The 22091-nt window shown below is 46.0% G+C and overlaps 1 protein-coding gene across 2 annotated transcripts in view; it reads right to left on the bottom strand.

The window, feature by feature from the left end:
- LOC133342443 (protein jagged-1b-like) overlaps positions 1-22091 on the bottom strand; it is a 120260-nt gene that overhangs the window by 49585 nt on the left and 48584 nt on the right. For both annotated transcript variants that reach the window (XM_061551634.1, XM_061551635.1), the window contains exons 4-8: positions 17576-17875; positions 17014-17074; positions 5953-6083; positions 3929-4048; positions 2901-3002 (exon numbers count right to left, since the gene is read on the bottom strand). In XM_061551634.1, coding sequence (XP_061407618.1) covers positions 2901-3002; positions 3929-4048; positions 5953-6083; positions 17014-17074; positions 17576-17875 — 714 coding nt within the window. The remainder of the gene's footprint in view (positions 1-2900; positions 3003-3928; positions 4049-5952; positions 6084-17013; positions 17075-17575; positions 17876-22091) is intronic.

Here is a 22091-nt window from a genome sequence, read left to right as displayed (position 1 = left end):
GCTGGGTAGATTATTACATCGCAGGAAAAATGGTGGCAGCTTAGGGAGTCCTTCATCTAGCAGTGAATTGACCATGGTTGATGATGATAATGACCTACACATCCTTGTTTTGAGTTACTGACATTTATTATTTACACCTGTGCATACCTGCTTGTCCCGTCGTGCCAACGCACGTACACGCGTGCGTGCATGTGCACGTGCGCACGCGCGCATGCGCGCGTGCCCAATGGCTATCAAGTGTGGCTTCCCAGAATTCCAGTATCAGAGGTGCCTTCGCCTGTCTCCGTAAACAGATCCCCACCCCACCCCACCAAGCCCCAGAGCCGGGCACTCCTGTGCGGGGATGTTCGGCACCCCTTCCTTTCTTTCAACGCACCTCACCCCGAGCCCTTCAACACGCACACCACCGTCGCTAAATCACCTGGCGTCCAATCACGATTTTTCAGCCTCCCCTTCCAAGACTACATCTACCCCCGCCTTCTCCTGCTCCTCCGCATATGCAAAGGATTTTCATTCCACACGCTAAAGAAGAAGAAGAAGAAGAAAAGCCAGCATCTGTAACTCCTCGCTGTATAAATACGCGGGGGTTTACACGACAAGGCGGCGCAAGGCGGAGGGCATCGCAGCTTGTTTGACAGCATTGTTAGTTTTTACGTGGCAGTTTGTGAGAGCCGTAAACCATGGTTCCAAGTAGCAATACCGGCACTCCTGAGCCTTGTGATCAATGCAGATAACAAACAGGAATGGCTCTGTGTTGCGTTACCCCTAATTCATAGCAGACACACGACACCACTTTTGAGTCCATAAAATTTAAAACCAAATCCATCAGTGAAGCAGCATTGCATACGGCGGAGCACGAGCGTGTTTTTTTTAGCTCCCCACGTAGAAAAATGGTTTGGATTTTTAAGTTTCGCAAATGGCATCGACGAGTGCGTCTGTGTTCTCTTCTCGTGTCTCATGTCACAAACATTTTCCAGCAGTCAGGAAAAACAGCTCGTGTGGCATGCAAATGACTCGGTGGGGACACTACATCCGCAGAGAATGAATGAGTAAAATTGTGTCACCAAATCTGCTCTTAACGTTTGCACAATATCGTAATTCTGACCTAGATTTCAGAGATGCACAATTAAAGCATTAGAGCAATGCAGCGACACAAAGCCTCAGCTACGAAAGCGTATGTCGCTTAAAATAAACTGTGCGGCTCTATTGGAGGAGGTGTGAAACCAATCGGATGAGAGCATCTAATCAGTCACTCCAGAGATGAAAGAAAAAAGGGATCTGTTCGAGTGCATTTGATTGATGGAAAAAAATCTCATGAAAAATGCACTCACAAAACGGTGATGACATCATTTAATAGGGCATGATGACTTACAATTAAGACGTTGTATAACTTTTACAGTGGCGCGGCCCTTCGCGCACTGTTACCCGAATTCGATCCTTGCCCATGGGGAGTGAGTGGTGACTGAATGGGTTCAGCCCCCACCCCAGTCCCACACGCCAACCCATCAGCCTCGCGAAGTACGTCAAATAATCCCTACAACCAACAGGGACGTGGGGAGGTGTTCATCTTGCAGTCTATTGACAAAGGGCTGTTAAAACAACCGTTTTAATGTGCTGCTATGTTTGTGCATATACTGTCATTGGTTATTTTCCTGCTTCTTTTACAAGTATACCTATAACAACGAGCAGTTGTGTTGTGATGCACTATTTCAATCATGCTGACAAATATATATTATTAAAGTATATTTCCTGCTGGATGAAGGCCGCCCCACCCCGCTCCCCCAACATCATGTCGGTCGTGGGGGAGTTGTGACCGTACTTCACCACACTTCTCAGTGTGCGTTGGTGAAGGGTGGTGGCCAGAACCGGTTACAATATCACTCGCCATTGACGCTGGGGAGTCAAACTCAGCGCAGCACGTTAACCACTGCACCTCCACTCCACCTTTGACAGAAGCAACAAAAATAGAAGGTATATTTTAACATAGTATAACTTTACACGCTATGCTGTGAAGCCACTGATGCGAGTTCGCCTATCAATAACACAGCTAACATCAGTGGCAAGTGATAGCAGAATCAGTCCGGGGCCCCCATCCCTCTCACCAACCCAAATTGACTGGTACGGCAAAATATGGTAAAACAAAACCTCGTGATTGATATGGTGGATTGATAATAATGGAAGGAAATTGTTGAGAGTCGTTATTTTGCTTGAAGACTGCGCTCCGAGAATGCAGCTGAACAGTCATGCGCGGTGGCGTCTCAACTATCGGACGCTTATTACAAAAATGTATACATTTAGTATTGATACCATTCAGTGGGGGAGGAGGGGGGCAATGTTGCTGTGTCGTAATCCTATTTCATCAATTTGCAGGTAATTTAGAAAATGTGCACAATGACGGTGGCACAAAATGTGGCATGCCCTGTCCGACTGACGTCACGGAATCTTTAACGTCCACTATGAAGCAGACGGCGCGTGGTAGGTTACGGTTGTTAAATCCAGCAGCGTATAACCAGGGCTGCACACCAGGTTCAACCCACGTACGACTGCAAAGAGCGGCGACCTCGCTACGGGCTGGGCAGTCATTGCGGCCCCGGATCGAGGCCGAGTGATGCTTTCACGCAAAGTCTGGTCATCTTCGCAGCAGTGGCTATTGGCTAACCATCGAACAAAGACCATCACTGTATCACGTCCTTTCAGATGCGCTTCTGCGGTCGTCTGGAACGCTCTTCCTTCCGATATTAGGAAGCCACTGGAGCTGTGAACTTTTAAACTCATTTATTTAGAACTGTTTTTAGTGTTCAGTTTGTTGTCCTTCCCCCACACCTCCGATTACCACGGTTGGCTATGTACGATGCGCCAAAGAGGTTCAACATACATACGTGCATGCACTCTGTGCCTACCTTCGGTGCAGTTGGCTCCGGTCCATCCCGGGGCACAGAGGCACTTGTAGCCCGACGGTGACCCCACACTGGAGCCGCCGTTGGCGCACCACGTGTCGTTAACTGGCAACAACAGACGAGAAGGATGTCACGGCTCGGCGAACAAACACAACGCCGGTGGGCATCCCGCTCGATGCAATTTGAATTCGTGCATAAATTCCCGGATACAATTTCAAGGCACCTGGAAATTAATGAGGCCTCTCCAGTGCAAGCAGCAGCGCTCAAAACACATGTATTATCCATAGACGTGGCTCAACTGTACGTGTGATGTGCTGCACGAAGTGTGTAGCAACAGGTCTGACGGTACTCCAAAGGTGTGAAGTTAATCACGCCGTTTCACAACCCCTCTGTCAATTCACTGCTGGATGAAGTTCCTCATCATTACATGTTGGTCGTAAGTGAGCATACTGTCACGAGGTTGGTGAAGGTATGTATTCCAGGACTGCTTCAGACATTATATATCACAGGTATCAATCCCACCATTACTTTGCCTTATAGTAAATTTCAGAAATGAATGATGATATCTGGGTCGGTTGGTGACAATGCAGGGCCTTTATCTGTATGTATGTACGTTGGACTTCTTTCGCACCGTACGTAGCCAACCGTGCTAATCGGAGGTGGGAGAGTGGTCACGGAAAGGTGGAGGTGTTCCTCAATGACAAATTTCACATGGACAGTTGCTGGTCGCGTGGCCAAAAAAACGAAACAGCTGCCACCGTGCGCCAGTCACACGATCACTGACCGGCTGACCGGATTGGCCCGAGATTGCACAGTGGGGGGTGGGGTGTGGGGGGATCCCAACTGAAGCACAATTCGCCAACGTGCCAACAGGTGCGCGTTGATAAAAACCCACCACGCACACGTGGCTATCAAAACGGTCAGCCGCGGTCTGCTCCGGGTGCCAGGGTTGTTTTTTGAGGGGCGACACGGGGGGGAGCGCTGCCAGGCCGGCAGCGGAGTTTCGCCTGACGGTATCCACCGAAACTCACCGATCTCGCAGTTCACGCCGTGGTAGCCCTTCTGGCAGTCGCACTTGTAGCTGTCCGGCTGCGCATTGGAGCAGCTGCCGCCATTGCGGCACGGCTGGTGGTTGCCACAGTAGTTGAGGTCTGGGAAGCGGGGAGATTTGCGCACGATGAGACCAGTGGTCTGCGCTTAATTACCAGCGGGTGTGCAATGAAATAAAAATGCACTGCCGGTGATTGCAAAGAGCAGCGATGCTAACAGATTTGGGAGACCGGTTTGTAATTCATTCTAAATCACAGTTTGTTGAGCAAGTATCATTATCAGCAATCCTAGCCACTGATTTTTGTGTGTAGGTCACTGTGCAGCAAATGAGTACCTAGTGCGGTGTGTAAACATTGCCTTATTAGGTGCTCACTAACAGCACTTGCCCCAAAAGTCTGTTAAGGCTATTGGAGGGATCTGTGTGTGTGTATATAGACACACACACAGACTGTGTTAGACACACAAATGAAGTGAACAGCGAGAAAGACGAGAAAGCTGTATTTGTGGAAAGTTTAGCTGGCTTTTGAAATATGCAGCAGACATTAAGGCTATTCATTTATTCAGAATGTCACGAGCAGAAGCAAGAAATTAAATCCGAAACATCTACATTCGTCGCACACAAGTAATCCCGCACTTTGGGAACCATGGTTGGTGAATCGTGCAGAATTCATGGAGTGCATGAAAGTCCCAACTACGGCAGCTATTAGAAGGCAACAAAGCAAATAGGTCAGTTGCTTACACATCTGTACAGAGTTATGAGTGTTTTTTCCAACCGTGAGTGTACGTATTTTCTGCAGGTTCTTCCATTTCCTCTCCCTAATACAACAGCCACAAGGAATAGTAGAGACCTTCCTGGATAATTATCGAATGGCTCCTGATCGGCGTCGCAGCGGTTGGCACCCTGTGTGCTGAATCATGAACATCTTTACAAAAGAGATGTTCTATCTCGAGAGACGTTACAAAAGAGATGTTCTATCTCGAGAGACGTTACAAAAGAGATGTTCTATCTCGAGAGATGTGACAAAAGAGATGTTCTATCTCGAGAGACGTTACAAAAGAGATGTTCTATCTCGAGAGATGTGACAAAAGAGATGTTCTATCTCGAGAGACGTTACAAAAGAGATGTTCTATCTCGAGAGACGTTACAAAAGAGATGTTCTATCTCGAGAGATGTGACAAAAGAGATGTTCTATCTCGAGAGACGTTACAAAAGAGATGTTCTATCTCGAGAGATGTGACAAAAGAGATGTTCTATCTCGAGAGACGTTACAAAAGAGATGTTCTATCTCGAGAGATGTGACAAAAGAGATGTTCTATCTCGAGAGACGTTACAAAAGAGATGTTCTATCTCGAGCGGTATTTCCGGATGCAATATTCGAACAAAACAAGATAGGAAACCAGCAACCCTGCTTCGATTCCCAGCCATGGTTAACATCTCTGGTGACTGATATACAGAACTGGTCCTTCCCTCCTCGCCAATCCACAGTGACCGGGCGTGGTGAAGTATGGTGACACAACTCCCCGTGACAAAAGGGCTGTGAATTATTATGCATGTTGCAACAGCTGTGCTCACATCCGATAATGTTGACGGCGATGCTCATCACATTGAATGATATACAATTATGACGGTCATTATTATACGAATCGCTTCCCCCCCCTCTAACCAACAATCAGCACTGACCAGTGTTGTGAAGTATGGTAAAAAAAACCCCCCATAACTGGCACGGTGGGGGCCTTCACCCTTTGGTGGCTTGAGAATGGCTGGAATTTTTTTCCTACAAGAGCCTGGTAAAAGGTACCAACCGTAATAAGGGAGGGGGGGGGGGGTTACGGAAATTCCGCAGATCGAAGTCCGAACTCAGTGTTCCTGGGTTCTGGGGAACGGCTGGAATAAAATTTCAACGCATAAAATTTCAACGCATAAAATTTCAACGCGCCTTTGCGAATCGTACGTTAAGCAAAATTGATGAACACGAAGGGGAGAAGGGGAAGGCGTGCTACTAACCTTTGTCGCAGAGCAGGCCACCCCAGTTGGTGTCGCATCGACACTCCCAGATCTTGCTGCAGCTGCCGTGTACACAGCCAGGGTATGGGATACACTGGTCACAGAAATGGCCCTGCCAGCCATACTGGCACCTACAGGCACACACGCACACACAAAGACCGCCCGTTTAGCCTTAACAGATTGTTGGGACAAGCGCTGTAAGCGAGTAGCACCAGATGAAGGCCGGCACTGCACACGAGGGGGGTGGGTAGCCAACACCATGCCCAGCCACATTTTTCTCCCCTCTGGCACTGTTTACACATTCCACCAGGCACTAATTTGAGGCTGAGTCGATCTAGGGGAGGCCCAGGACCGGATCAAATAATCGTCACTGGTGTTGGCCATGAGTGGGAATTGAACTCGGGTAATCGGGTTTGTAGCGCAGCGTGCTAACCACTACACTACCGCTCCCCACACACACGCGCACACACACGCGCACACAAACACACACGCAAACACTCACAAAAGCACAGATCACACCCCATCTAGTGTCAAACAACCGCAGGGAATGCAATTTAAGGACGCTATTTTATGAAATAATTCATGATTTATGTTTTTGAATTAACAATATAAATGTCAATTACTAATGTATGTTATACAGCATCTAAATTAATGTCCAAACCACCGTAGAACTCATAACGCTGCACAGTTGTTGCACCGAGGAGCGGGAAACCACAAACGGGAATGACGGCAGAGACAGAATCGGCGTCAGAAATTTCCCAAGCTCTGTGGTCTAATCTTTGGATGATTTGGTCAACAAATTATGGTCAATGTAGTGACCTCAAGTACTGCAGATAACACATGAACCAATTACAAAAAACATATATAAATTGCCAAAACATTGAATTTTACACGGATGATTTGATGCAGCTACCATGAGCCTAATGACCGATATTAATACTGTTAAGGCTGGCATGGTACACACCCACGTTGGTTTTGCCCTTCTTGTACTTTCGTAACCAACACTGTCGCAGTGATAATTTAAAGCTCTGTTGACCTTGGGGAGTTTCAGGTCAAGTTCAGATCCCAATTCTCAATGGTATTGAGTAAGGCCTGGCATCACATTCATTTTGTTATCGGAAAAGCACACGTACATACACATGTACAAATACAAACACACACCAAATAAGCAGTGCTCCCCTACCCTTTGTCCCTGTACAATATCATTCTTGCTGTAAAGTGGCATTTTTATTTTATTTTACTCAATATGTTTTTATTTTATTGCTTTGGCAACTTTATTGATGAACAAAAACATTTGCTGCGAACGCCGCAAGGAGACGCACGTGTAGAGCGTTCTAAGCTCGCCAAATGTGTTGTTCATTTGTTATAATCGAGACGGGCGATTCTTGTGGACAACAGAGAGGGCAAGCGAATCTCTCGCACGTGTTGGTCCGATGCGCGGACACCAACGCACGCGTACGGACGCGCGCATGAGCACAGAGAGACTCCACCGGGTGGAGCGGGGAGGAGAAACGCAGTCATTTAGACCATTTCACTCCAGGGGGGCCTTCTGCCACCTTTTGTGCAGTGAACAATAATACTGACAACAGGGACAAAAAAAAAGCACAACTTGATTACAAAGCACGTCTTGGAGGTCCCGCACCTCCGATTATAAGGGTTGGCATACGTACGGATCGAAAGAAGTTCAACGTACGTACATTGGGGGGTTAATTCGATGACAATGGAGGGGAGCATTTTACACAGCTTTTTAATATTTTAAGGGGCGTACATTCTCGATGAACAAAAAACATGGCTTCTCAGCGATGGATCCAGAACAGAAACTACAACAAAATAGGAAGATTATTTGAAGCAATCAAGTTTTGTTTAAGTTCTCACACCATAAACGTTGTTTCATTCCTCTTTCCTTGCATACACATTGAGAATGTCGTGTGCCCTCGCATGTTGCCTTCTTATACACACGGTCATCATAATCAGGCCATCCTTACAAAACAGACTCGTGGGCTCTCACCCATTTAGAAACAAAGTAACAACGGATTGCTGCACCCTTTGGGTTGCACTCTCATGCCTTTGGATTGCACCACTCTTCGATTTCACATTAACATGCTAATCTCTCACAGTAACATAGCCACTTCCGTGCACTCGTCGAGGAGGCCGCTCTCCTATCTTACAGTTACATGATAATTTCTCACGTTAACATCAGTAGCCCTTGCCACTTCTTTATGACCCTTGGGCTACACCCATTTCAAACCTTTAAAAAAGTTCTGCTTCAGCAGGAGACCACGCTTTCCCACCTAATGACGGACGCTTGTGTTGCGCCCAAAACGTCGTGATTTATTTTATTTCCACCTACGTGACTTTACCGAAAGAACCAAAGAGTATGGATTCCTGCAGTCACAAAAGCTTCAAATCAAGAATGATTATCTGTTAAACAATATTTGTTAAAACATAAATCAATTACCACTTTACTCGAGCATTTAAATATCAGAACTGGAGGAAATCACGATGGGTGTAGCAATACAATACTCTTCGCAATATATAAGATTTGGGGTCACAATTTTATTTAATATCTGATCAAATGTGGCAGCCTCGAGTAGATTGAGGAGGGTCACGTTAACCGATTACATAGATCGTACATGAATCTAAAACCGTTGATTCTTACACATGGTAGTCGATGCATGCAACGCGAGTTTAACAATCGATATTAATCGGCGTGTCGTTATATCCCTTAGGAATTGATCACTTCAACGATAGCTTTCACGGCGCACAATCTAATCGGCCTTCTGCCACCAATTCAACCTAACCCCCGCATCTCAAAGGGAAAGCATGGCAGGTAATTGCCAATCACGTCGTTATGGAAGGTAGACTTTTAGGTCGTGTGGGATTTCTTTACTCTCGCTAAAACAAAGGCATGCGACAGACAGCAGCCACAGCAGGTGCTGCCTTGGCACCAGGGTCCCCTAATCGTGTGAGCGCAAGCAACCACAATGCCCAGCCAAAATAATCTGTTTAACCTTAGCCCTCGAATTCCCAGCGCTAAGCCCGACGCTGCGTGGCTGAGGGGTAGAATTCAGCGTGCCCTCCGCGAGCACCGCGATGACGAGAGGAGACAGCGAGAGGCGGCTGTCAAAGGTCAGCAAATCGCAAGAGCTCAACTAAAAATAATAAAATGGCCCCAACGTCAAGAAATCTGTCTTCACCCCATCAGCTGCGTGCTCTCGTGATAGGTGGTCCGTGCACAAGGGAAGGCGCCCGGGTACGATGGCAGACCAGCGGTGTAAAAAGAGATTTTGCCATTTCAACAGGATCAATTTCCTTCGCACCCTGGCAAAGATTTTTTTAATTTTTATTCTGGCATTTTTTCCCCCTCTCACAGGCAATGTTGCATCGTTTTTCAGCAACCGGAGTGTGTTTTTTTCAACGTCTATAAATTGAATTTTATTTGAAAAGATATGTAAACCAATAAGTTATATATCTATATAAAATATCCATCTATTTACTTTAAAACAGTTTGAGTTGGTGCTCATTTCCATTGACAGCATTGAGCTAGTGGTGAAACTTCCAAATTTCTACAGCAGGCGCAACTGCTCTTGGACTCTTCACAAAGTGGTATTCCTCTATTGATCCTCTTATAAATGATTGGCCGAGTCAATAGCCAAAGAATATTTGAACTCGCAATGTTACAACCATGAGCTGAGCTCTCTGCCACAGTGCCTCACAGTTAGGCGTTGTAAAATTAAGCTTAATTATTAATATTTACAATTATAAAGTGTACACCTCCATCGTCGTATAGTTTTACAGCTTCGTTATAGCCGCCTGTACACTTCTAAAACTGCTGTAACGCGTGCCCAACGGAATATAGCCCCGCGCCTTGGAAAACAATGACCTGGGACGTCTTCCAAAGTTAGAAATAGCAGCATAATGGCTAGGCAAAGGTAGGTATGTGGGCAGCGAGCGTGCACGCGTGAGTGAAGGCAGCAGGTGGGAGACAGCTCCGTCTGGTGACTGCGGCACGGTGCGCGTGCCTTCTGCACCGTCCACATCGTCGTCGCGGCGGCAATGGCCACACGGTCACACAAGGGATCTCATTATTTGTTGACCGCACTCCAGACTCGTTTTTAGAACACGCCAGTTACGTGGGCCTCGCACGCATGTGACAATTTTATATGAGGGCATCCACGTGACGCGAAATATGCTGGAGGTGGAGACGGAATGAAATGAAGCTCGTTTGCTAATTAAGCCGATGTGGGTGACGAGTGGAGGGAAAGCCTTGGTGGGTGCAAGCAGGCAGGCGGCCGGCAGACGGCGGAGACAAGAGTGACATCGGGCCACAAGTGGCGGTGGCAGGGCCCCCATTATTCGCAGCAGCTGCGCATCTGCTGATGAAAGGGGGCACGTGAGCTGCGTCACTACCCCCCCCCCCCCCGAACACCACCGCTGCCACGCGTTCAGGAGGGCCCATAAAGCCACCGAAAAGCAGCTGTTTTATATTCGGTGCGGAGACGCATCAGGAAGTAGAGTTGCTCTCGACAGACAGCCCTCAGCTCTGACCACCAACTGCAACTCCGTCCCAGCCCGCCCAGCGCACATGTGTTTTTTGTTTGTTATTGCGGCCCCAACCGATAGCTTTCTCACCGTGCCCGTTGGCATTGTCACCCCGATCGCTGCCGTTATCGTAAATTAATCCGCTGTCGGCCGTGCGGCACAACGAGCAGCATGGCGCGGTGTCACGTTATGGTGGGTGGGGGGGGGAGAATTCCGTTACATGTTTGTCCAACAACTCGGCTTGCAATACAATACACCCAACTTGGTATTGATTCGGTATAAAACATATATATCAAGCATGGATTAGTTAAAATTGCTCAAATACTGTGTCGTAAATAATAGCCAACTGACATGTAAGCTTATACAAGGAATATGCCATTGAGTGTTACTTTGAGGAAAATGCAATTTTAAAGGAACACATTAACAGAGGCACCACTATTAAAACCATCTAGAAATTGTAAGCTCAAGGTTATATCCTCAACCATCTTTTCTGGTGTGACAACGATGGCTATCAATGCTAAAAATGCAAGATAAAATGTATAACACAGTTGCAGAGCCATTGATGAATAAAATGTAATGTTCTCACACTTGCCATGAGAAAAGTGTATTGGCTAAAACAATCGTAAGAAATGCAAATATCCCCTCTTTAGCCTTATACCCCGGTAATTAAAGCCAACAAAGGCATGGCGAGCACCACCAAATCTGACCACCTTTGCGTCTCTCCACGTCTAATGCCGACACACTGGGCCCAGCACTTGTCTTAGTTTAAGTTGACCGAGAGGCACTGGCTGGTCCAGGTTCAGATACCAATTGCAAACTGATGCTGTGAGTAAAGGGGTATCAAACCACAGTCATTCCATGGTATTTAAAACAACATTCCACATGTTCTTAACTAATATGTACCACAAATTTGCAGACACGTTGTGTAGCTGTATATATATAGACAGGGTGGCACATTGGGTTATTTAATTGATTTCAACGCTGCCTTTAAACAATTTTAATTGTTTATTATTTCAGTTAATATTTCATTTATTTTAATCATGAATATCTATTATTATTCTTCCTGTGGGGGGTGACCTCGAATTCATCAGTTACAGAAACTCAACAAAGAGCTTTGAGTGAACCGAGATGAAACGCAATCGATGGATGTTGCAAAATTACACTGGCCATATTACAAAAAACAGTCCTAAATTAATTTCAAAAATAAATTCATGCGTGAATTCGGTTTGAACATTTGTTAAAACTCATAAAAAAAACCCTATGTGATAAATCAATAAATATTATAATCCTGAGATGGGATAATATTGAGTCAACTCTGAACGGATGCTGGGCACCCGCTCTTTGACCAACCCGCAATGACTGGTATGGTGAAGTATGGTCAAACACCCCGCATAACTGACATGATATGGGGACGCCTTTATCCAACAGTGTATTGGTAAAGGGATGGTTATAATTACGTTTCCATCATGTATATATGTCGATCATGTCTTATAATTAACCTCGTCACCGATTATATATCATGATGGTTCTCTCATTACATGCTTATTATCAGGGTAAAGAGTCAAATGCCCCACACCCTCCCCACAAAGTAAGCAGGCCAGGCAAGGTTCCTCATTTGTTCAACAATTGCTTCAGGGCAAGAATTAGCATAAATGTTTACACTGTGACAATAGAATGGCAAAGGAGACCTTTACATGTATGTTGGACTTCTTTCATAAGGAAGGTAGTCGACCTTGCTAATAGGAGGTGCGGGGGGAGGACAACCAAACTGAACACAAAAAGCAGTTCTAAAGAAATGAGTTGTCAATCGAGATTTCAAAGTGCATGGCTGCAGTGGCTCGCTAATATCGGAAGGAAGAGTGGCTCCAGACGGCCGCAGAAGCGCGTCTGAAAGCGTGCGATTATGGTGACCCGTCTTTGTTCGACGGTCAGCCAAAAGCCGTTGCTGCGAGGATGACCGGAATTCGTGTGAAAGTTTCATTCGGACTCAACCAAGGGGGAGTGGGGGGGGGCAATTAAGCGGACGCCATCGAACCCGCGCAGGGGATTTGAATGAATGGGGGCCACTCACGGAGTCGGCGGGCGACGCCGCAGAAAGCTCTGCCGGGGCCGACAGGTGCCCCCCCCCCCAGGCCCCTCCCACCCCAAGTGCAACAGCTGCTACGCTCCGTAATGATGGAGCTATGCATAATAACTGTGGGAAAAGCCGCATCTTGAGTAAATAGGGCCACTCGCAGAGCATCGTGCCCAGGCTTGCGGTCAACTCTTCACCCAGGGCGGGCGCTAACAACAACGCGGCGACTAACTCAACCGAAAAACCTGTAAAACAAGCAGGCGCTTTTAAAATTCATCGATTTCATTAACATTGCATGCCGCACATGTGCCGTGGCAATTTTTGGGGGCGTTGTTAAAAGAATGCTTTTCAGCTTTGATGGACTGCCAAACTATTTGTTTTATTTAATTTTACCAGGTAAGGCCCACAGCTAAGCAGCTCTTTTTCAGAGGCGACCTGGCCACGAATTATTGCTCAACCAAGTGGCTTATCACGTGGACATTTATCGCAGCCAATTACTCTCAATGCAGGTTGATTTTAAATGTGGAGGGAAACCGGAGGACCTGCAGAAACATCCACGCGGTCACGGGGAGAACACGCAAACTCAAAATATACAACAGGCATCAGGGTCGGGATCGAGCCCACATCCTACTCTATTCCAGGCGAGGCAGTTAACATCTCGCCACTGTCTCCTGATGCCTGTGAGAGATGGCGATGGCTGATTTGCGGAAGGCCTTTATCCAGCAGCGGATAAACCATAGCTGAGAGTGAACGTATATATATTTTATGCTGAGCTCGTTCATCTAGGGTTCTAAACGATGCGATAATTTATCGATTTAAATTGATTCTTACAATCGCAATGCGTGCATCGAATCGTGCGTAAAAAAACTTGTAGCTTGTCATACAGCACACACAAGTTGTGTATTAAAGTTACATTTAAGTTAATGGAGGTACCAGAAATGTGAAAACAAGAATAAAAGAGGAAGTATACAAATGAGAAGGTCAAACTAGACGAAGAATTATTCATTTTCGAAGTTAATCATGACCCCAAGTTGTGACAATTCATTAGATTTCTGGGGAATTATTCACTCGACAACTATTGCTGTGTATGCTCGCAACCACCTTGCCACCATGACCCGTACATATTTTCACGATATTACGTAAAAATGTAATGCACTCATACAATTTTTTATATTCTAGTGAGTCTCACGACTCCTTTCAGTTGGGTCTTGCCAAAGGATGTTTGGGCCAATTTCCCCCAAGATAATTTTACATGTGGGAGGTTATAGAATTTTACAGTGACCTCCCCCCCCCACACACACAGGAGAGAATAACACTGAAACTGCTACACAGGTGGGCCGGAAACCTGCCTTTCTGAACTGCTCCCCTCGTCTCCACCCCCACCACAGGTGATCCTTCCTGTGCATATGATCTCCGTGTAATCCATTAAACCCCAGGCCTCCTAAACGCTCACACTCGGCATTGTTATAACAATACCAATGTCAAAGGGCGTGCTCGATAAAAGTTCAAACGCGACGTCACCTTTAGGATTGGCCAGGTTGCCAAATTGACAGGCCGAACAATCGCACGTGCGAAATCGCCGGAGCGTCCAAATTTGTGTGAACTATAAACAGTCGCCTGTTTGCAGTCACAGAGAAATGAGAATATTTGTGCTGATACTATCTATTCAACAAAGGATTTCCCATGAGATTGGTCGAATCAGTTGAAGGTAGCCTGAGGTCACTGAACGTTTAACAGACTGGTGATATTTAATCAGGCGATGTATGAACCTTATGGCGGGACCCCGGGCTCCCATAAGCCCCCGGCTCTCGCATAAACTGCGTTGCGACGTCATGTTACGTCTGTTGAAGGCGAACGACAGGGCAATCTAATTCCTCTTGACGAGCTCTACACGATGCGCTAATCAAAGTTTCAAAGTTTTGTCACTTCTGCGCATTAATCCTCGCTGCGCTTGGACGACATGACAACAAAACAATCCACGCCAGGTGGGTCGTGGCTTTTTGTGCGCCGTGGGGAGTCGCCAAAAATACATTAATTAATTACGATTTTGACTTCCGTTTATTTGGGACCCCGGGGTGCCGCCATAAGGTTCATATGTGCGTGTGTGTGTGCGTATATATTATTTGACGAAACAGATCATGCTTTCTCCATTGTATAAGTTTGCCCATGCTTCTCCAAACCAATTTGTGGAAAATATCAAATCAAGTCGCAAATAATAACTTTGGAGAAAGCGTGTCACCTTGCCTGACTCTGCTTTTCAATGTATGTTGGTTCAGTGCTTTCTTAATTTAATCTTAAGTGTGGCTGTATCCTTAAGTGAAATGGTGTTTAATTAGTTCATGCGCGGCTGCGAAGTGGACTATTTTATCGCAGGATCACGAGAGATGGCGGCAGCGGACTTTGAAGGCCCTCATCCAGCAGTGAATTGACAATGGTTGATAATAATAATGATGCCGATGAAAGCACGCGATATTTACGCCGACATTTTTTGTTGTTGTTGCCGAATAAAAAAAAACCCTAAATGTTTCAACTCATTAGATAATTATGTCCGAAAACAAGGTGTCGGATGCATTAGTATTACCATTAAATGTATCTCCCCACCAACAATCCACAGTAGCAAAGTCTGAGTCTCGTTTAAAACCCTCCCCCCACCAACCGTATGTTGTCAACGGGTGCCCGGTTACAAACACGCTGTGCGAGCACGCAACAGAGCACACGAAGTCTCAACAAACTCGACAAACTGCGGCAGGTCCAAGGGGGGAAAGCCGGGGGGGGGCGGGGGGGGGAAGGTGGGGGGGAGCCGGGGGGGGGAAGGCGGTGGGGAGCGGGGGGGGGGAACAAAGGCAGGGGGGAGCCGGGGGGGGGAGAGTCGGCAAAGTGAAGGAAGCGAGTGGGGGTGAGAAACAATACCATCTCATTTGACCGAACCCTCCTCCCATAAGGCCATTAGCGTCTTGGCCACAGTCGATCGGATTACTGGGCTCTGTACCTACCTACTCGCAAGTCGGTTTCACTTAGCTTCATTGGCTCTTAAATATTTATGCCTGTTACTGCACCGGGCGAAGCATACATTACAGTGCTTTAATTTTCATACTTTACACGGGGCGTGTATAATTATTTCAAGGCAGCACGGGTGTCATAGTTTCCGATATTTGTTCTGTTGTCATAATTTGTACAAAACAGACACAGAACTGTGAAATAAATGTTGCATTTGTACATATTCATTCCATATATTTAGCTCTCTTAAATGGTTCTGTTGACACCATTGTAAATTAAGGACATCGTATGCTGGTGAATGCCGTGGAGCCCTCGTAAAGATAAAATATTGCATCTCATCCTGAAGCTTTGGCTGACTGTTTGCACTTTGTGCATATTCCAATGGGCTGTGTGGTGACACAGTGCTGAGCGCAGTGCGCTATGATCCAGGCGACCTGAGTTCAATTCCCAGACAGCTGACATCACTGACCAAAGTGGTGAAGCATGGTCAAACAATCCCCATGGCAAAAGAGCTGTACATTTTTATTGTTTTGCATGATCCAATAGGTGTGCTCACTTACAATAAATGACGGCGATGGTCATCGTATCAATTCATGTTTGCTTATTATGATCACGGCATTGGGTCTCTGTGTGTCTATGTTGTGTGTCTCTCTCTGTGTGTCTCTGTGTTGTCTCTCTCTGCTTGTGTCTGTTTGTATGTCTCCGTGTCTGTGTTTTGTCTCTCTCTCAAATTTAGTTCTACCTGATGACGGTTGCTTGTATTGCAATCGAAACGTCGTATTCTATTATTTAATTTATTTTCTTTCTACGTGACATTACCAAAAGAACCAAAGAGTAATTCCTGCAGTCACGAAAGCTTCAAGTGAAGTTTGATGGAAAGAACACACCAAGCTGGATAGCCCTTGGAGTGGGAAGCCAAGTCGTTAATACTCTTGCCACTTGGGCATAAGAGTAATGGCATGGATTCTGAGTACACCCGGTGATCTTTGCATCTCATTTGCAAATCATATTCCAGTATCTGCTTTTGAAACTGACATCAGGTTTCTGTCGGTAACCGCAGGACGCCCTCTGACGCGTTTCCGAGTTGCGCCGCGCGCTGTTCTACATGACGCCCAGCGTGTCGCATCCACACACGACGGAGTTTTTTCAGGGCAGGCCACGTGGCGCGAAACGTCAGACGCCGTGCTGAACGCAGCACCTCCAATTAGCACAGTTGGCTTCGTACGGTTGGCTATGTACGGTGCGAAAGAAGTTCAACATACGAACAACACGCGGGACAACCCGGAAATGCATCGGAGGGCACCACGGTGGCTAAACCGCGAAAAAAACTGTGCAGGAAGTCGCTCACTTTTGTCTAAAGCCATGGCATTTACTCGAGAACATACTTCATAATTAAATAATTTAATTGCTTTATCCATCTCGGAAAAGTTACTTGACGCTCGACTCACTTGCATTCCCCTGGATTGTCACACTGCCCGTGCTCGGCGCTGCATCCTTGTCTGCAAATGGCTGAAAAAAGAAAACGGACACAAAGGCAGGTTCGACTGTGTTCACACACACAAGACTAAACTAAGCAGACATTAACAATGTCACTGGACAGGGCAAACAGTGCACTGAGTTGGGAGGTGTTTACTCTCATATGCTAGTCAGAGCGGGAGATGAATGTGTAAACTAAACACCGTGCGCATGCGTGTGTGTGCGCACGCCCTAACCCTAACCGTAGGTCTCTACGTAAGTCTGTGGGTCTCAACGTAAGTCTGTGGGTCTCAACGTAAGTCTGTGGGTCTCTACGTAAGTCTGTGGGTCTCTACGTAAGTCTGTGTGTCCCTCTGCAAGGACAGCGGGCGTGACTACAGAAGAGGCACGGAATAGAAGCACACATACATGGTAGAAAGAACATATTGAGTAGCCGACCGCCTGCATGCAATAATCGGGCTTCTGTTCTTTAACAAAGGAGGAGAGACGATAACCAACGACGATAATGGCACGGCAACAACAAACAGGACCAACCTTTCTTGCAGTCGCCGCCGGTCCAGCCGTCGAGGCAGACCTTGTTGCCGTTGGAGTCACACGCGTAGTGGCCGAAGTAGTCGTCGCGCGGCTTACACAGCTTGGTGCAGTTGGTGCTGAAGTAGTGCTCGTCGCACATCACCCGCAGGCGGTAGTCCACCGTGACGGCGCGCGCGCCCACCGCCGAGTGGTTGTGCCACTGGTCGCCCGGGTTGATCATGCCCGAGTAGGTGACCCGCGTGATCAGCTGTGTGCCGGACCCCGTGCTGCCACTGCCGCTGCTGCCTCCAGCGCCACCAACTTCCGGGGGAAGACGGACAGAACAGCGACGACGACAACGGGTTTAATTCGACGGTCGGGGAAGGCGAGCGGTGTGCTGGGCCACACCGCACTGAAGTGGTTTGATCAAGAACGATCAATAACGCCTCATGATGCGAAATGGCATGTGGGGAGACCTTAAGCGAGCAGTGGATTAGGAACGGGCTGGAAAATTACGATCACCAAGTCCTGGGTCACAAAGTCTCAATGGCCTCTTATCATCATCATCATCACCAGCCATAGTCAATCCACTGCTGGATCATAGCCTCCCAAAATTGCTGCCACTTTTCATGAACCTGTGATGTAAATAATCCGCTTAGCACCTGCAGAAGAGCTGATTTCATCAGTCCGTCTGTCGATGTCCTTTTGGATGGGTTCCATCGCTTAGGGGCCACTCCGTCATTATTCTATACCATCGGCGATCAACCCCTTCAAGCGATGGCTTTTGCCCAAGCCAACCTGGTTCTCACCTGGTTATAAATAAAGATTACCTACCTGGCTAGAAGAGTCTCAGGGCTCAAACGAGCGTGTGAGTTAAATGGCTACGTGTACCCACGCATGCAATTTAATTCTGTGGTCGGATTTTCACAGGAGTTCTGATAATGTGGCCTCAGATCACTTATTTCATTACGGAGTGACTTTTTATCATGAAATATTCTGCTGAGAGATGACAAAAACCCACACCGTGCATGTGCCTGGCGCTGCACTGCTCCACCTAGAAAACAGCATTTAGGTGATGACCAAGAGGACCTGAAACCCACTCAAATTCATATTTAGATAATGTGAGCCCATGAGTTTTTATACATCTGCAAAACCCTTGATAGATATGGATCTTTCAAAGGTAGCTGTCTGGATATTTATTAAATACTCCAATCGATTAATATGTGAATAAAACCTGCACTCAAGTCCACAAACACAAAAAATATGCCACGTTTCAAGTGCTAGTCAATAAAATATATTGATACCGAATTCAATAATGAGCGATATGAAAAACATTATTAAAACAACATATCTGATAAAGTTGTATTTGTATTTTCATGCGTATAAAGTTTTTTTCGAAAAACAACCTGACTTTATTGTTCTAGTGCGCACAATAATTTGCGCAGTGGAATTTTGGAACAAAGTAAAATAATAAGGTATTTGCCTACCCGCACCTGCTTCAAGAAAAAATTGTGCACTTGCCAAAAGCACATAAACGAAATGTTTTACAGGGTGTAAATCAGTGACTCGAGAGGCGTGAAGTCTGCCCATCACATGACTTCCAGGGTCGTAGTAAATTGCCTGCACTGTCGCAAAAAGGGCCCGTTCCATTTTCTCATTAACAGACCCACAATTGTGCTCCCAACAAAGTGCATTCCAGCGTCCGTACCATGCGCAAGCAAGAGGCACCTCCACACACAAACCGGTTTCAAACTGCTGGCGACAGGACAGCTGCACGATTTTGGACGTACATTTATCCAACACTTTAAAGATGCGAGTAATCGTTTGTATGATCGTGAAGGTTTTCTGTTTGTTACTCGGGCATAATATTTCAACCAATTAGGAGAGTAATTGGGATGAACAAAAAAATGGTTGGCCACTTCTTTTCATGAGGGAGAAATACCGTGGTGTCGGACGTACTCAGACGAACTGACTTTAAAAAAATCCAAACTGAGATGGTGATGGCGCATTCCGTTTCGTCTGTGTGTATCAAACCATTAATTAATTTCAAGGCTGCACATCACATTAACATGCCGTTCGCAGATTCCATAAATAAGCCATCTATTCTAAAACTAGAATCACCTTGAACGTGTGCCATTAGAACATTTTTCGACATTTTCGCCGTGGAATTGCCTAGTTTGTGGAACTGCCCAAGAGCGAGTAGATTTTCGAGAAGGCTGACGGGGGCAGTGACAAAACGCGGGCACAGTCCCGAGCAAGCAAGTTAAACGAGTGTCCCTTAAACTCACGCCCGCTGCGCATGACGCCGGGAGACGTTAGCAAGGAATCCCTGCGAGGGGAGGAATTAGCTGGAGCCACTGGCAGGAGATAACAGGGTGGAGACAGGATGGATGGGAGATGCAGGGGGCAGAGGCAAGCAGCCTTGAAGAGGCCTGTGCAGCTGTTACGGAAAATCTTGAGCGAAATGTTCGAGAGCCAGGGATCGGCCCCGATTAATTAAAGAACACTGCAGTGCTGTGTGCTCTGACAGCGCCGTTAACATACTACAGAACACTGCTGCCACTTACATCTAGCAGTGCATGGGACTGCTGGATGATGTAAAAGGACCCCCCCCCCCATCAGATTCCCTGAGGGTCACGAAGAATTGCAGCATACTCGCGGTGATCTTCTTATTGAGGGCATTGCTGCTCACGAGTCCACTCATACACTGTGAGGTCAATGAACAATAGGTCATTGGACTTTTTGCCAAATTAAGTGACGAATACAATTTTATACAATGGGGTTTTTTTTTGTTTCCATCAACTCACTAATATTGAGAATTTGGTTTAATCATGGGTGGCTGAGCCTTGAATTCAAACTTCAACATTGCCAGCTTCATGCTTTGATCCCGGATCCACCAGCCCACCTTGGTTTCACAGTACTTATAAATAATTTAATTCACTTGGCATGCTTTTGCAATTTTGAAGCTAATTTATAAACTATGTCTGAAACTATGCAATAAAAAGGCAGTAAACGTGCTCATTAATAAAAAAAAACAATAATATAAAATGCACTTTAGCTGATGTTCATCAGTTTATTCTGCCCATTTAAAACTGTTTTTCATAATTTTTGCTTTCAGTTTTAGACTTGTGAAAGCAAGTGTTTGAACATCACTAGAAAATCACATTGAGGATATCGTAAAATGTGGACTAAAGAGGAAGTCGTAAAAATGCACCTTATTGCTCAAACCCTAGAGTATTTAGCAACCTTCAGCGAAACTTCCTAGCAGGGCATTGCAAATATAGCCTGTAATGGCCTTTGACAAATCAAGTCCTTATTTATTTTAAGGAACACTTCTCGAAAGACACAAGAGACGTTCGACTGTGCATTAAAAAAAGTACAACTCATGTGGAAACCAAAAAAACTCCATAATGTATCCCTATTTAACAAGTAAATACATATTTAGGCATCGTGTTCTTCCGTTACTGAAGTTTCAATGTCCGTTGCTGGTTGTTAATCGCAGTGAGTAATTAACAATGCACGTGACAACTTCCAGTGCCCAGGAATAATTAGAAAAACTCACTAAGCTAAGGGATTCAGCGCTCTTCTGCTGCTGCACGGCTGGTGCGGAGAGGTGAATGGGACTCCTGGGTAACCACTGCCACTTTACACTGGCACATTCCAGCCAAGTCCACGGGAGACCTGTCCCCTTTGGTGGACTCTTCTCGGTCGTTACCATGGGAAATACACGCAGAGGATACTCGATAGGACTGACGTGGGCACTCACACTGACATAGAAAATTTATACATTCAAAAAATTGCTTTCAGGTGCTCCCTGACCTATGTATATAGAAGCATTTTTTAAAATAGTGTTGGAAGATATTTAATGAATATTCATAATTGATTGCACAAACGCTAACGTTATCATAATTGTTTTCATTGATGTTAATATTTGGTATATTCACCTAGTCTTCAAAAAGTTATTCCGCAAAATGCCACAACGCACTTTAGCCAACGTTGTTACGACAACGCGCGTTAGAACGTGACCTTTACTGAGGAAATGCTATCCAAAATCCCTTCTAGCACTGCGTTCAAACGACAAGCCGAAACAACATTTATTTTATTTCATCTTATAAAGTATGAGCACCAGCGGAACTGAACATTCCATTCGTGACAAGAAACGAAAACTAATATATATTACCTACGCGGTGAAGTTCTTTGAATCACACGTACATCACACACACACACACAAATTTATGATTAAGAATGTTGGCGCTCACTTATCGTATGAGTAGAGAACATAGTTAGAAAGAGGAATGCCAACAATGACATGATCTCATATTTGGGCAATTTGATTATAAATGAAGAACAATAACTACATAATAATAATAGTAACTCTCCCGCAAGTGCTTGATGAGTTTTTCCTTTTATTTGCCACCACAATACAGGGGCACTGCTGTGGTGTGATGGGTGCAAAGCAAACGACTTGCGAGCCAGGGGTCGCCAGGTTCGATTCAACCTCCCGGCACGGCAGTCGAAACAGTGGTTAACTACCTCG

Source organism: Lethenteron reissneri, chromosome 14, assembly GCF_015708825.2.
Source record: "Lethenteron reissneri isolate LAM-NWPU_2019-01 chromosome 14, ASM1570882v1, whole genome shotgun sequence".
Taxonomy (NCBI): domain Eukaryota; kingdom Metazoa; phylum Chordata; class Hyperoartia; order Petromyzontiformes; family Petromyzontidae; genus Lethenteron; species Lethenteron reissneri.
The sequence above is the reverse complement of the archived record's forward strand: the minus strand, read 5'-3'. Positions and strand labels throughout refer to the sequence as shown.